The sequence below is a fragment of the Diplotaxodon limnothrissa genome, linkage group LG7 (genome assembly GCF_057381915.1).
Source record: "Diplotaxodon limnothrissa isolate DT_005_m linkage group LG7, D_limnothrissa_male_GT1.1, whole genome shotgun sequence".
In the NCBI taxonomy this organism is placed as follows: domain Eukaryota; kingdom Metazoa; phylum Chordata; class Actinopteri; order Cichliformes; family Cichlidae; genus Diplotaxodon; species Diplotaxodon limnothrissa.
The window spans coordinates 69,047,569-69,062,801 of record NC_140602.1 but is presented as its reverse complement, the minus strand read 5'-3'; the positions used below and the strand labels follow the sequence as shown (position 1 = coordinate 69,062,801).

Here is a 15,233-nt window from a genome sequence, read left to right as displayed (position 1 = left end):
ATTTTGTTTAATAGTAACAACAGAAATCCCTCTGGTGTCTTTTCATGAAGACGTTTAAGTGCCGGGCTCGGGTGTGGCTGTGCAGTGTGCTGCTTCTGGGACATAGTGACTCATGCAGGCGTGTTAACCACGGTCGCTTAGCTGGGAGACATAAACAGGAAGCAGGAGCTACTTTCGTTTTCTTGTGGTGCTCTGACAGCAAACTCCTGTGAAGAAGAGCAACTTTATCTCAGAGGTAAACGGTTTTTCTGCATTTTTCTGCTCTTTGCTCACAGCTGGTCTGTTTTTGGACAGTACTCCCCGGATTATGGCGTTTTGCTGTTTGTTTGTTTCAGCCTCTCTCAGTGAAACAGAGGAAAGCACGAAGCCAGAAAGCTCGTGTTTGGTGAAAAAGCGTTTGTCCGTATTTAAACCGCAGAAAGTGGCTTGTTGGCCTTTAATATGCGATGTATTCCGAGCTGAACTGGGACAAAAAAATGTTTTTGCTCCACGTGGCACAGGGTGACGTAACAAACCAGCAGCTGGATGCTGACGTCTTAACGCTGCTCGCCTGTGGAGCTGAAGGTTGAGGGTTCGACTCCTGACTGTGTTTTACACACTTCATTCTGTTTGCTCACCACGTTACTTTCACCTCCCTCGCCTCTTCCTCACTTCTCCACAGCTGGAGCCACTTCTTTTGCGAGTGAGTGCACAGCGAAGTTAGGGGCGGGGTCTGTCACATAAAAGAGATTTCATAGGACAATCCAGTGTCAGTAATGAAAATGAACCAACGGGATGCTGTTAGGTGCCCGGTATGCCACATTACCAGTTGAGCTCTGAATGTTTCCCTCATGAATGATATCAGTTCATCTGAGCTCCAAACATTATTCCTGTGAGCAGACGCTGCAATCAGTGTTTGGCAAAGTCACTTTTAAATGTGTTTATTTATCCAGTTAAAGTCTGTAAAGTCTCACTGACATTAAAATGTCTTTCTTAAGAGAGACGTGGCCAAGAGGGCTGCAGAAACTGCAGCAAGTCTAACAACAGTTCTGTAAAGATATTTTAATCCGCCAAAAAGAACCAGGGTGGTTATAATGTAGGTGAAATAACACAGTCATTGTAAAAAAACTAAGGTCATTTCTTTATAACCCCTTTGTAAATCCTGTTCACTAAACTCTACTTACCAAGTAAACACATTACAGATAAAACCTCTGGGACCCCGCGACAGGTGAAAATCCATCAAGTAGAAACCATATGTTAATTTTATTATTTGTAAGCCATAAAAACCCTCTCCACACTCTTAAAAACCCTAATATGTCCCTGTTATTAGTTTTTTAGACTATAAAATGCTTATTTTATCACAAAAATAATTACATTTTAAAAAGGTAAAAGTACCCAGGCCTCCGGGCCACAGAAACCTGGGATATAAGGACATTTCTGCTGCAGCCTATAAATTTACAAGTTCAAGTTCAAAGTTTATTCACCACATGCAGTGGCAGGTTGCCCTGCAGTGGAATGAACCCGCCCCCCCGACCTTACACACACAACACAGACATCACATGGGGATACAAGTCAGAGAATGGTTGCATTACAGAAAACCACTGAAATGTACACTACAATGCAGGGCTGGACTGGGACAAAAAATCAGCCCGGGCATTTTGACTAGAGACCGGCCCACCAAAAATGTGACGTCATTCAGGGGTAAAACCGCAAAGGATTCTGGGAACTTGTGGCAAGAGGTACTAGCACACGCAGGCTTTCAATTGAACTCAGTTACACAGCGATAAAAAGAAACACAAAAAATGGCAAGAAGCTGTTGTATTATTAACTGCAATAGCCGGTGTTGTGCCAAAAAGTGATTGCTCGTATTTAAATTGCTATGAGTAACTTGTTGGGCTATAATATGTGAAACATATGTCAAATGCATCCCTCATGGATGACATAAAGTCATCTCTCCATCTCTCCATAGACTTCTCCACTTTTGATAAATCAGCCTGGTGCAACATGTAAGGATTGGCACAATTTGTTAAGATTTTGAAGAGTTTGAGAAACTAACCTTAAGCATAAAATAAAATTTACTATCAGTAACTTCATAGCACCCGCCCAGCAGTATATAAACTCCGTCATGCTAGCTAGTAGCAGTACCAGTTATTCTAAGCGACTGTAAAAAGTCAGCACAACGAAAACAAACTACAACTAAACTTGGTTTATATCTGACACAGATAGACAGCAGGGCCCTATTTCAGGAAGCCGGTTTAGAAAACTCAGAGTGAAAAACGATACTCAGGGTTGAGTAACCCCGAACTGTCCAACTCGGAATATTCGGTTTCAGAAAGGCTGATAACAATTAGTTCAGTCAACGCGGAGTTGCTTTAACCCCAAATTAAGCGCGCGGACGAGGATACATAAAGCCCTGATTAGTGGAGCACAGATTAAGCGAGTCACCATGGAGACGGAGGGAAAGAAGGCGCGGTCAATGTATTTTACAGCGCTTGAGGCCGAAATTCTGATGGCAGCATATGCCGATAACATGCAAATTCCGCGGAAAAAAGTAACACAGGCTCAGCTGCAAAAGAAAGGGAGCATGCATGGCAAAACATAGCCGACAGAGTCAATGCCTGAGTGTTAATATAAACATTGATCGAGGGATTTCCACCCATTTAACACGTTATTTTAATATATTTTATTTTTTATTTCATACATTTTATTTTGTGATGTGATGTGAGCGCAGGTGCAACCCAACAGGCCCCAAACGTTCCTGGCAGCAAGTAAAAATGAAATATAAAAATATAGTCCAAACAGGTGGTGTAATTGTATTATGAGCCATAGTGCTTGGTCTGTTTGTCCCATGTAAATCAATTGCAGTTAGAGGCTACATTAATTTCCCCTCTGTAAGCACTTATTGAAATTATCTGAGCACATTACAAGTACATATTTGCTTACTCTGTATGCTCAAATGTGACCCGTTATAGCCAACAGAAAAAAAGCGGAGGCCCGAAAAACAGGTGGGGGTCCTCCACCACCACCACTCACAGAGCCTGGCCACTTGGCTTCCACATTTGTGATAATGTTGGCAGCATCACATATGATCTTCACAGTGCAGAGAACACAAATTAGCATCCATTACTATAATGAAATAATTTGTTAGTTTGAAATGCTACAGGGAACTATGTACCTGTACATTAATGCTGTGGAAAGACTTCCTGTTCACATAGTCTCCTTCATTTACTGAAGGAGCAATGATTGGAATGTGAGTGCCATCTATACAGCCAATCACGCCTGGGAACCGTGAAAATAAATGTAAAATTTAAGTAGTAGTTCAAATATCACCACATCATGAATTAAGTTTCGTTCATCCTGATACCTGCAATTTTGTGGAATCCCTCTTTGATAAATCTTGTGGGTCTATGACCGGGGAACACCACAGACGAGTACAGGAGACGTTTCAGTGCAACTGTAACAGTCCTGACTGCCCGACAGACGGTAGCCTTGGAAACGTGCTCAGCATCACCAATATTATACAGAAAGCTCCCGTTTGCAAGAAACCGAAGTGCGATACAAATAATATGCACAGAACTGAGAGGATGTCCGCGATGTGTCACATGAGCAATATTAGGCCTGAGGATGTTATTCAAATAACTTATTGATTGTGCTGAAAAACGGTAACGTTCACACAGGAAATCATCAGGAAATGATAAAATGTCCGAACGCGCTCTGATCACTCTCTCCCGGCGGAGAGCTCTGCGGAGAATTTGGGCTTCAACATCTACTGGCTCTTCAAGGAAGGGGCACGCCATGTCTGACACTTCCTACTGTCAGGTTTCTGACAAAGAGGCGGAGACAGTCAGGGTTAGTTGAAGTAAACCTGCTAGGGGGCAGGTTTACTTCATGGAGTGTGTCGTCATAGTAACTCACTCAGAATTAATCTAAACTCGCTTTGTGAAACCGAAAACCCAGAGTTTCCGTTAACTCAGGGTGTACTTACTCAGAGTTTGCACTAAACCGGCTTCCTGAAACAGGGCCCAGGGCCCTATTTCAGGAAGCCGGTTTGGAAAACTCAGAGTGAAAAACGACACTCACGGTTGAGTAACCCCGAACTGTCCAACTCGGAATATTCCGTTTCAGAAAGGCTGATAACAATTAGTTCAGTCAACGCGGAGTTGCTTTAACCCCAAGTGAAGCGCGCGGACGAGGATACATAAAGCCCTGATAAGCGGAGCACAGATTAAGCGAGTCACCATGGAGACGGAGGGAAAGAAGGCGCGGTCAATGTATTTTACAGCGCTTGAGGCCGAAATTCTGATGGCAGCATATGCCGATAACATGCAAATTCCGCGGAAAAAAGTAACACAGCCGCAGCTGCAAAAGAAAGTGAGCATGCATGGCAAAACATAGCCGACAGAGTCAATGCGTGAGTGTTAATTTAAACATTGATCGAGGGATTTCCACCCATTTAACACGTTATTTTATCATATGTTATTTTATTTGTTATTTTATACATTTTATTTTGTGATGTGATGTGAGCGCAGGTGCAACCCAACAGGCCCCAAACGTGCCTGGCAGCAAGTAAAAATGAAATATAAAAATATAGTCCAAACAGGTAAGGTGTAATTGTATTATGAGCCATAGTGCTTGGTCTGTTTGTCCCATGTAAATCAATTGCAGTTAGAGGCTACATTAATTTTCTTTCTGTAAGCACTTATTGAAATTATCTGAGCACATTACAAGTACATATTTGCTTACTCTGTATGCTCAAATGTGGCCCGTTATAGCCAACAGAAAAAAAGCGGAGGCCCGAAAAACAGGTGGGGGTCCTCCACCACCACCACTCACAGAGGCTGAGCAGTTGGCCCTCAGCCAAAACAGTGGGCGCCCTGTGGCCGAAGGCATCTCTGCGGGGACATCCTCTGAGGCAATAACCCCGCAAGACACAAGTGCCTACATAAGGGGTAAATTCAAAATAATACATGATGTGCATACATCCTTTCTTCACAGTCACCTTTGCAGTGCTACTCATTCATTTGATAAACTCTTTACCATAATGGATTATTTTGTAGTGAAGTTATTTTCCGACTGATTTTGCCTTCCCTCAGTCTTGGTTGTCTTTGAGAGCATAATGACAATGAAGTGTAAGGTGATTGGTATGTTTGTTAATTGCCATTTGGTCCCTTGTAAGTTATAAGTGACCTGTATAAACCTCATATTCTATCAGTTGATGGTGGTGGTGTACTGCATCTGGTGCAGCCTCCTGTTGAGCCAGACCAACATGCAGTTGTGAGTAATACTCCACAGATTATATGAGTTTACAGTAGAACAGCAATGTTGTCTATTTCTTTACTACAGGAAAATAATGAAGAAACATTGACAGCTGTTACAGAGGAGGAAGCAACAGAGACACTTTATGAGGTTTACATCTTTTAATACTTTGTGTACAGGAAATACAGGCGACCAATAAAGCCAGTTGAACAGAAAATCTGTTTATTCTTCTTTCAACATGTTGAGGTGATGGGTCAAAGGAAATGATTGTGACATATGGTGTCTCTGACTGCTCTTCCATCTTGTATGTCCGTGGGAGGGTCAGGATGTTCATGGTTTGGATCACTGCTGATGTTTGGTTCAGAAGGACAGTGTTCTCCTCTAATTGTGGCAATGTTGTGAAGAATCACACATGCCACAATAATGTCACATGCCCTTTCTGGGGTGACCCTGAGTCTTTGCAGGCAATGGAACCGGGCCTTAAGCATTCCGATAGTCATTTCAATTCTGGCTCTTGTCCTGCAATTAGCCAGATTATATCGCTGCTGTGGGCCCGGTTCAGGGTCAGGGTAAGGGGTAAGCAAATAGGGTAAACATGGATACCCCCTATCACCAAGCAAGTAGCCAGTGAACTCTCCTAAGACAGAAGGATACACTTCAGTTCAAATGTCCCTGAAGCAATTGGTCTTTATATATTTTAAAGTATTCTCAACTCACCATGTCCAAATTTTGTGCTCAGTGTACATTCACGGAATATTTGTGAGTCATGGACAGAGCCTGGCCACTTGGCTTCCACATTTGTGATAATGTTGGCAGCATCACATATGATCTTCACAGTGCAGAGAACACAAATTAGCATCCATTACTATAATGAAATAATTTGTTAGTTTGACATGCTACAGGGAACTATGTACCTGCACATTAATGCTGTGGAAAGACTTCCTGTTCACATAGTCTCCTTCATTTACTGAAGGAGCAATGATTGGAATGTGAGTGCCATCTGTACAGCCAATCACGCCTGGGAACCCTGAAAATAAATGTGCAATTTAAGTAGTAGTCCAAGTATCACCACATCATACATTAAGTTTTGGTCATCCTGATACCTGCAATTTTGTGGCATCCCTCTTTGATAAATCTTGTGGGTCTGTGACCGGGGAACACCACAGACGAGTACAGGAGACGTTTCAGTGCAACTGTAACATTCCTGACTGCCCGACAGACGGTAGCCTTGGAAACGTGCTCAGCGTCACCAATATTATACAGAAAGCTCCCGTTTGCAAGAAACCGAAGTGCAATACAAATAATATGCAATGAACTGAGAGCATGTCCGCGATGTGTCACATGCGTAATATTAGGCCTGAGGATGTTATCCAAATAACTTATAGATTGTGCTGAGAAACGGTAACGTTCGCACAGAAAATCATCAGGAAATGATAAAATGTCCAAACGCGCTCTGATCACTCTCTCCCGGCGGAGAGCTCTGCGGAGAATTTGGGCTTCACGATCTACTGGCTCTTCAAGGAAGTGGCACGCCATGTCCGACACTTCCTACTGTCAGGTTTCCGACAAAGGGGCGGAGACAGTCAGGGTTAGTTGTAGTAAACCTGCTAGGGGGCAGGTTAGCTTCACGGAGTGTGTCGTCATAGTGACTCACTCAGGCTGCAGCTGAACTCGCTTTGTGAAACCGAAAACCCAGAGTTTTCGTTAACTCAGGGTATACTTACTCAGTTTTTCCACTAAACCGGCTTCCTGAAACAGGGCCCAGGTCATAACTTCTTACCTGAAGTTCAGTTCCTCTGCCACTATGACCGGCGGCCGCCTCGGTCTCTCCTCCTCTTGCCTCCCCTTTCCCTTATCCACCTGCTGGCCTCCACCACTTGCTGATGTTGCTAAATCTGTGGAAGCTATGCCATAGCTACCGCCAAACAATTCAGTTATTTTTACACATTTGGCAGCGTCTGCCTGAAGGGCTTGTTTCTTTTTGGCCCTAATTTTTTCTGCACCTCCTTTCCTTTTTTTGTTCTCCATTTTCTTTAGTTCGTCTATAAGATTGCTAAACAAGGGGGAGGGTGCATCCGACCTCCTCGGCTGTAATTGGTCCAGCCCAGAGTCGATCATGACCAATTGGCCAATCCAACACCTTTCATTATTTATACCCTTCCAAAAAAAAATCGATCGGCCCATAAAAACAAAAAATTGCCAGCGGCCCACCGGGCAGATGCCAGAAACCTCGGGCATACCCGATGGCCAGTCCAGCTGCGCTACAATGGGAAAGTACAAGAGGAAAAAAAGAGACCTCTGCTCATGCTGGGCTATAGGAGGACAGCATGAGAACAGGAAACAAAATAACTCCTCTGCACAGAAAAGCACATAAATGTCCACAGTACAACATTATGGAGCACGTGACCAGCAACAGGGTTGGGTAGGGGGTAAGGAGTTCACCCAGGCAACACAGCAGCCATCCTGCCACTGCGCCGACTCTCCAGCGCGGGCTCAGACCCGCCTCGTGTTCCCAGGAGGCAACAAGCATCGAAGGCATTGGAAGGGGAGGGGGGATATGTGAGTGCTTATCAGTGTAAGTGTGTGCGTGTCCATAGTTCAGCTGAGACAGTGTCCTTCGCCCTATCAGGCTAATTAAACAGTCTGCTAGCCAACCCAGGTGGCCTTGCATGGGATGGGAAGAATAGTCATCACACAGACGTTATCAGGGAGTTGTTGTTCGGCTCCAGCCTTGGGCCTGAGCAGCTGGCGCCGTGGTGTCCGCATGTTGATGTTGTTGATTTTTCTTTTATGTGAGCAGCTCAGAATTTCAAGCTACTCTTTAACACTCTGACACTGGTCTCTCAATCTCCCGTTGTAGAGCTGCGAGCCTCCCCATGATGGTATCAAACTTCTGGTCCGTGGTGTTGTCATTCTTGTGATTCTGAGACCTCACAACTGCAGTGAGCCGTTCTGCGATGTGATCCAACTTTCGCTCAAGGGTCTCATTTTGAGCAGGCCTCTCTTTGATGTATCCCATCAAACGCTCAATGGTGTTATTTTGAGTCTTAACGGCAGCTGTAAGCGTCTCCAAGGTGTTACCCATGCTGGGTTCGTTGTGAGAGGTCGCGCCTCGTCCCATCGCTTCAATCCCAGCGGGCAGCCTTGGGGGGGTTTGAACAGCCGGTTCCGCTCTCTTATTTCTCCGATAGGTCAGGGCCAAGCCAGCTCCGATCAACAAGAACCCTGTTATCATGGTTCCGAATAGGTAGATATCTTCAGCGTCCTCGATCGACAGTCCCGCCAGACACAAGATCCTCCAGGTCTGCCACCCATCCATCGTGTATCCGGCAGGGAAAGTCCCTCCAGGGCACTCAGGCTCTCCCGAGCCCAGACTTCTCGTTGAGAAAAGGGTGTCAATAGCATTCAGAGAACAGTTGATCAAATCCATAATTCTTTTAGGTTTTAGAGAACGACAGTGACAGACTGTTCCAGGGAAACTAATGCACACGAGACAAGACAAGGACACAAGAGGCTAAGCAGGGAAGATAAGGGGAAGGAGGAGAGGAGAAAAAGTGCGACCGCCTTCGCTGAGAGCCAAACGAGCCAAACAGATAAATTCATGATGTAGCGAGTCCACAAAAGCCAAATCTGTGTGGTCTTTGTGTGTGGATCAACACTGGAGAGTAATCCAAGGTCTTGATTTGTCTTTGAGAGGTAGCTGCAAAGACATGAAGGCGTGATGCCAAAGATGAAGGAGCAACAAACTAAGACTTACTGAGACGTGAGAGGAAGGACTAAAAACCTACTTGGTTACACACCATGTAATATTGTCATAGTTGCTGGCTTTGGTCCCAGGCTTTCAGCTACGAGTTTGACTCAAAAGTATCTTTCCTTTTCACAAGTGAGGAGAGAGTGGAGCTGGAGACAGATGGGTTGGTGAGGGGTCTGCAGGACTAAGTGGGTGAGGAGCTCTGAGCAGCTCAGAGCAGAGACACGACTCTTTCACATTAACAGAAGCCAGTTGAGTTCAGTAGGACGCCTCCTGAGCATTGAAGCATTGATGGATGTGCTTTGATTTGTTGCATTTTTCCTGTTATAAACTGTCCTCTCTGTCTCTTCAGCTCATCATGGAAACAGTAAAGCCCTTCTTTTCTGCTGCCACAAACATCTACAAGCTGGCTAAAAAGGTGAAGGCCAACAAAAAGCGCTGCCAGCGGATTTCGGTCCGAGTCAAAGCCCTCGAGGATGTGGTGAAGTCCATCACAGAGTTCTCTCCAGAGGTAAAGAAAGCCGTCGAGGAGCTGATCCTAACTCTGGAGTCAACACAGAGGCTAATTGAAAAATACACGGCAGCCAACTTGGTGGAGCGCATCCTGAAATCGGGCAGCCACGGAGAAGAGTTTGATACGGTGAGCGAGCGGCTCAACGATGCTTACCAGGCCCTGTGTCTAGCTCTGCAATCAGAACAGAGCAAGATGCTGTACGAGGTGTTTAGACAGAGAGAGAGAGAAGACGAAATGGACGGGAAGGAGGACGACACGGAGATGACCAAATGTGAGGAGAAACTGAATTTGTCTTTAGAGACGTTCAAGCAGAGCTCTTTAGTGTTTTGATCCTGGTTCACCAAAGCGGATTCTGTTCCTCTCAGTGTTTCCACACTTAGAATAAATCCTGTTAGAGCGTTTGGACCAGACTCAGAGTTTGTGTTTCTCTCTGTTCTTCAGTGCTGATGGACTACATGAAAGAGCAGCAGGAGAAAACCAACACCATACTGAGACAGCTGGACAAAGTGGTGCAGATGTGTGAGTACGACATCGCTGAGCGGCCCTGCGCAGAGTTGTGTCATAAACAAGTCTGTGAATGGTGACTTACTGACAAAACACACATCTTATGTTGAGAAAGTGGGATTTATCATTGGAGTCTTTATCTTTTTTGTTCACAGTGAATAAGCCCAGTTTCAGCAGCGTGGCTGTGCGACAGATTAAACCAGATGAACTGAAGTATCAACATCCCAAAAAGCCCTTCAAGACAACAGCGAGCTGCGAGCTCTACAAAGGAGAATATCAGGGATTCCCAGTGGCCATCAAGAGATACCTCGACCCCATGAACACCAGTGCACGGTCAGTGCCACAGTTCAGCCCCATACTGGGAAGAAACACAGGAAAATAGTCCTTCCCATTAGAAAATAACACACACATTCACTTATATGCTGTTCCAGCTCAGGCTCCCAGTGCTCTCTGTGTCCTGCTGTATTCACTGCCATCAAACATTTTCTCCACATCCAGAGACGTGAAGTCTATTTTCAACAAGGAAGTCGACACCATGAAGCAGTTTGAGTCGCCCAACATCCTGCGAATGTTTGGAATCTGCATCCAGGATGAGAACGGTGAGCGCGTGAACACAGAGGTCTGCGTGTCCACGTCGGGGGGAATCCTCACGGTGGACCAGAGTGTCTGTTACACGCTATCCCCACATATAAATACGTGAAAACATCACAGATAAATACACTCAGTGACAAACCTGTAATAACTTGTCCTTGTGCCTGCCTGTAGGACCCAAGCCTCAGTTCTTCATCATCATGGAGTACTGTGAGAAAGGAAGTCTTCGCCAGGTTCTGGACTCTGACCTCACTCTGACCTGGATCAGGAAAGCTCACATGTGTTTGGATGCAGTACGAGGACTCTATCGGTCAGTGTGTCTGCTTTATTACAGATTCTAACCTAAACTCCAAACAAGTTGGGACCCTGTGTAAAATGTAAATGAAGACAGAAGGCAACGATCTGCAGATCTCATCAGGGTCAGAGTTATTTTATCTACAACAGCACACAGAAAAAGTTGGAGGCTGGAACAGTAAGTGGTGCTACGAGGAAAAGATGGAGGAACATTTTGCACCTAATCGGGTTAATGAAGAGGCGAGGGACCATCCCGCTCGTTATCAGTGCTTCGGTCAAAGTCTCTGATGGGTTGGGGATCGTATCAACGAAACTGGCAGCTGGCACATCTGGAGAGGCTCCATCAATGCTGAAAGGTATATACAGGCTTTAGAGCAACATATGCTCCGTCCAGGGAAGGCCTTTATGTTTCTGCAGGATGATGCTGAACCACAGACTGCATCCGTTCCAACAGCACGGCTTCTCAGTAGAAGAGTGCAGGTGGCGACGCGGCCTACCAGCTGAGAACATCTGGAGCATCGTGAAACCAAACACAGAACGAAGGAGACCCGGGAGTGTTCCTCTCCCAGAAGTACGGCAGCCTCAGTTCACACAAAGTTACAGGCTGTTGTTAAAAGAAGAGGAACTCTACACAGCGGGAAACACGGCCCGACTTTTAGGAGATATGTTCCTGCCCTCAAGTTCAAAAGGAGCCAATACTTTTTCTTTGCATTGTAAAGTTTCTCAGCTGAAACCTTCGATATGTTTTCTGAGTTCTGTGAGTAAAGTTTGAGGTCTGCAAATCATTGCATCTTCTTTAGAGTTGGGCAGCTTCACAGTGACCGTGTCGTTCATAGAGTCATGTTGGTGATGATGACTTTACCTGTCGTATCTTAGACTGCACAACACAGAGGAAAAATGGAGGGTTCACGGGTCCATCAACAGCAGCAAGTTCCTGGTGACTAAAGACTACACCGTCAAGGTACTGAAGGCAATGCATGCTGGGATTCCTTGCAGCTGAACATATTTGCTTCATGTGACGGTTTGGTTGTCGTTTCCAGCTGGGAGGTTTCAGGCTGTCGAAAACAGAGACGTCTCTGAAAAGGCAGACGGAGGACAGAGCCGTGAGGTCGCTGTGCTACCACTGTCCCGAGAAGTTCCACGACGCCAGCTTCAGCTACTGCAAAGAGTGGGAGATGTACAGGTGAGACCCCACGGCTGTGGGTCCACAGAGGTGTGCTCAAAGGCCCTCAATCATAAACTTTCTAAAAGATGGACTTAGCTTGTGGGTCTGAAAGTGAAGCTGATGTAGAAGTGACTTACATGTGCCATCGGAGCGAGACTCCTCTGGTTGGGGGTTTGTGTGAAAACAGCTCCTGGCTGACCTCAGAACACTTTACTGATTTCAGACCTGCTGTGGTTTGTCAAATGATCAAATTTCCTTTTGAACTTGTTTCAGTTTTGGAATCATCCTGTGGGAAATTGTAACCTGTAAGAATCCTTTTGAAGGTTTGTGTCTAAACTACACTCACTGCAGATTTAAACTAAGATTTGGAGTCCTCTCCATCGACTTCTCCTCCTGACGTGTCTTCAAATGTCTCGTAGGTTTTTCAGATGAAAAAATTTATCAGAAGGTGTATGAAGAGAAGTATCAAGAGCCGCTTCCTGATGACTGTCCTGCAGAACTGGGACAGCTGATCAACGAGTGCCGGGCCTACGACTGCTTCCAGAGGCCATCAGCTGGAGGTGAGTTCAGTTACTCTGTGACTGAGTACATGTGATTACTGTTTCTGTTCATTATTACAGTCTTGATATTTTCTCCTGTGCAGTGCTGCTGGATAAACTGCGCAGTGTGGTGACACAACTGGAGGAACAACAAGACTGATTAGAATCATCCTGAAGAGGAAACACAACTCGGAATAAAACAGGAAGATAACTGTCAGGATCCGTGGGCGTTGACGTTAATATTTTAGTTTTTCTCATTATTGTATTTTCTACATATTCTGTTCTTTATCTGGAGTGCCAGAAAGCACTCTTGCCTTCATTCCACAAATGAAGGCAAGAAGCCTTCATGTCCCCAATGTTTTATTAGCTCTAAACCAGTGTTGGTCAAGTTACTTGAAAAAAGTAATCAGTAACCAATTACTGATTACTTCCTCAAAAAGGTAATCCCATTACTTTACTGATTACTTATTTTCAAAAGTAATTAATTACTTAGTTACTTTTTAAAAACACGATTTACAACCTGAATAGGTAATGAAGCGATAGATCTTTCAGCCCAATTCTACTTTTTCTGCATAATCCATCATACAAAATGTAATCAAATGGAAAAGTCTCTTTTTAAAACTTGTTTTATTAGTTTTAATCTTTTAACTTTATGCATCAAGCAAAAATTTAATTATATGCAACATTCTCTGCACGCTCATACTCTCTGCCGCACTCGACATATGATCCATTGTTGATCTGCACACAGCTGTTGTCACGAACGTCGCACTCGCTTACGTCACTGTCATGAGACATTCTCGCAAAAAAACGACGGTTTTAGTAACGCAGCGTTCCTACGGAAAAGTAACGGTAATGTAATTACCGATTTTGTAATAGTAATCCCTTACTTTACTCGTTACTTGAAAAAAGTAATCAGATTACAGTAACGCGTTGCCCATCTCTGCTCTAAACAGAGCGTCCAGGCCAAATCCCCGCCCCTCACTCACCCCGCCTCCAATGTTATTTTAAGGATGTTGAATTGTACATAAAATCAATATCAGACTCCACCAGCAAAAAGTCTCTCAAAACACAACATATATGTGAATTTTTTGTGAATCGTTTTTTTACCCCTGGTTATTTGTATTCATGTTCTATTCTCTTGTATACTTCATCTGTGTGTGTGTTGTAAACTCATTGTTTGTTTAACAAAGTTCTTGTTTTAAAAAAATTGTATCCTGTATCGCAATATTTTGGAATAAAAGGTTTATAGGATGTACTTAAAATAAATAAGAACAATCGACTTTGCCAGCAAAATCTAAATTGTGTTTTTGTTACTATTGATGCTGCTGAGAAATAAACATGGTTCCAATTAAATGTTTGTTGACCCTCTGGGTTTGTTCAAAAATCCCTTCAGCTTGTTCGTGGACAAAAGTGTCAGATTAGGTCTATTTTTTATTAGTTTTATGGGTTTTTTGATACTTTTTCTGCATAAAGTTCTTTTTTCACAAATATAAAATAGTCATTACGTTTTACATTTTTAACCCTTAAAACAACATTTTTTTGGTACAATATGCTTGTTGGAAGAAAACCTCAAAACTCACCATTTCATATATTAGCAGTGTTACTTGTGTTATTAATAGTAGAGTCTGGGACATGTAATTGATTACCATCAACATTGATTATTATGAGAGCAAAAAAGACAAAACTCCCTCTCAGCTTGTTCATGACCACAAATGGCCACCTTTTGTTTACGTTCACAAAATGCTACAAGATTAATATTTATTAAAACATTTTTCTACTTTGACCGAGTTGACTCTTTACATTAGCACCAGTCCTTGCCATCAAAACTTTATCCAAATCCATTTTTTACCCTTTAAATGCCTGTTAGATTATATATTACCAGTAACTTTTCAGATAAAAAAGGTAATAAAGTTCAAATTCTTTCACCATATCATTGATGAAACTAACTTCTTTTCATCTCAGCATCGGGGACAAGGCTGTTAATTGTTAAGGTCACCAGTGTGCGCCCCATTTCTTTGAGGATCACTCTTCAGTTGTAGGTTTTAGAGGACTCCTACTACTGTGAAGTGGTTTTATGGGACAAAGGCATTGTTTTCCACATCATCCAGGAGATTGTAGAAAAGAGCAGTGATGCCCTTCTTGCCTTCTTGCCAGAAAATAAGTGATCTGGAAGCTGTTAGGCTTACTTACAGCAGCGGCCCTTTCTGCACCTGCATGAACTCCAGGACACATTTACGAACAGTGTTTGTTGCTGTTTGTGTTGCAGCTTTGATTCTTCTTGTAATTTGGTTTAAAACAACAACAACAACAACAACAACAACAACAACAACAACAAAAAAACCTACAATTTTCATGTGCTGAGTTTACAATGAAAGTAATTTTACCTAAAGTGTCAATAACAGGGAATTTAAAATTGTTATAATGGGTCAATTGGCCAAAAGTTGCCATGATAGATAATATGATGCTTAGTGTATATATTTTTTATGTATTTAAGAAGCTGAAGTTGAACACTATAAACGCTAAAAACAAAATCTAGACCGTTGGGAAGTTTAATTCCATTTGCATTAACACAGCAAAAATGGTCAAAAATAGAAAAGTGAGGTGGCTACAAATGGCCAGCATAGAGCCCAGAGGGTTAAT

The 15,233-nt window shown here is 43.6% G+C and overlaps 2 protein-coding genes across 2 annotated transcripts; one reads left to right on the top strand and one right to left on the bottom strand.

Annotated features, from left to right (window-relative positions):
• The first annotated feature begins 186 nt into the window (after positions 1 to 186).
• LOC146629724 (mixed lineage kinase domain-like protein) lies at positions 187 to 12,753 on the top strand. The gene is made up of 11 exons (XM_085358826.1): positions 187 to 235; positions 9,339 to 9,771; positions 9,942 to 10,019; positions 10,160 to 10,337; positions 10,503 to 10,603; positions 10,770 to 10,905; positions 11,766 to 11,850; positions 11,930 to 12,072; positions 12,328 to 12,377; positions 12,474 to 12,614; positions 12,698 to 12,753. The coding sequence occupies exons 2-11, from the start codon at positions 9,345 to 9,347 to the stop codon at positions 12,751 to 12,753; spliced, it is 1,395 nt and encodes a 464-aa protein (XP_085214952.1). The 5' UTR covers positions 187 to 235; positions 9,339 to 9,344.
• LOC146629725 (uncharacterized) lies at positions 8,057 to 8,665 on the bottom strand. Its single transcript, XM_085358913.1, has one exon. It carries the CDS (start codon positions 8,663 to 8,665, stop codon positions 8,057 to 8,059), a length of 609 nt encoding a protein of 202 aa, XP_085215039.1.
• Positions 12,754 to 15,233: the final 2,480 nt, after the last annotated feature.

Bases quoted from the DNA above. Each gene is read 5' to 3' on its own strand.
- LOC146629725 (XM_085358913.1), bottom strand. From the start codon at position 8,665: ATGGATTTGATCAACTGTTCTCTGAATGCTATTGACACCCTTTTCTCA.
- LOC146629724 (XM_085358826.1), top strand. From the start codon at position 9,345: ATGGAAACAGTAAAGCCCTTCTTTTCTGCTGCCACAAACATCTACAAG. The intron at 9,772-9,941 runs GTGAGGAGAAAC...TCTGTTCTTCAG, and splicing joins CGACACGGAGATGACCAAAT to TGCTGATGGACTACATGAAA. The intron at 12,615-12,697 runs GTGAGTTCAGTT...TCTCCTGTGCAG, and splicing joins CCAGAGGCCATCAGCTGGAG to TGCTGCTGGATAAACTGCGC.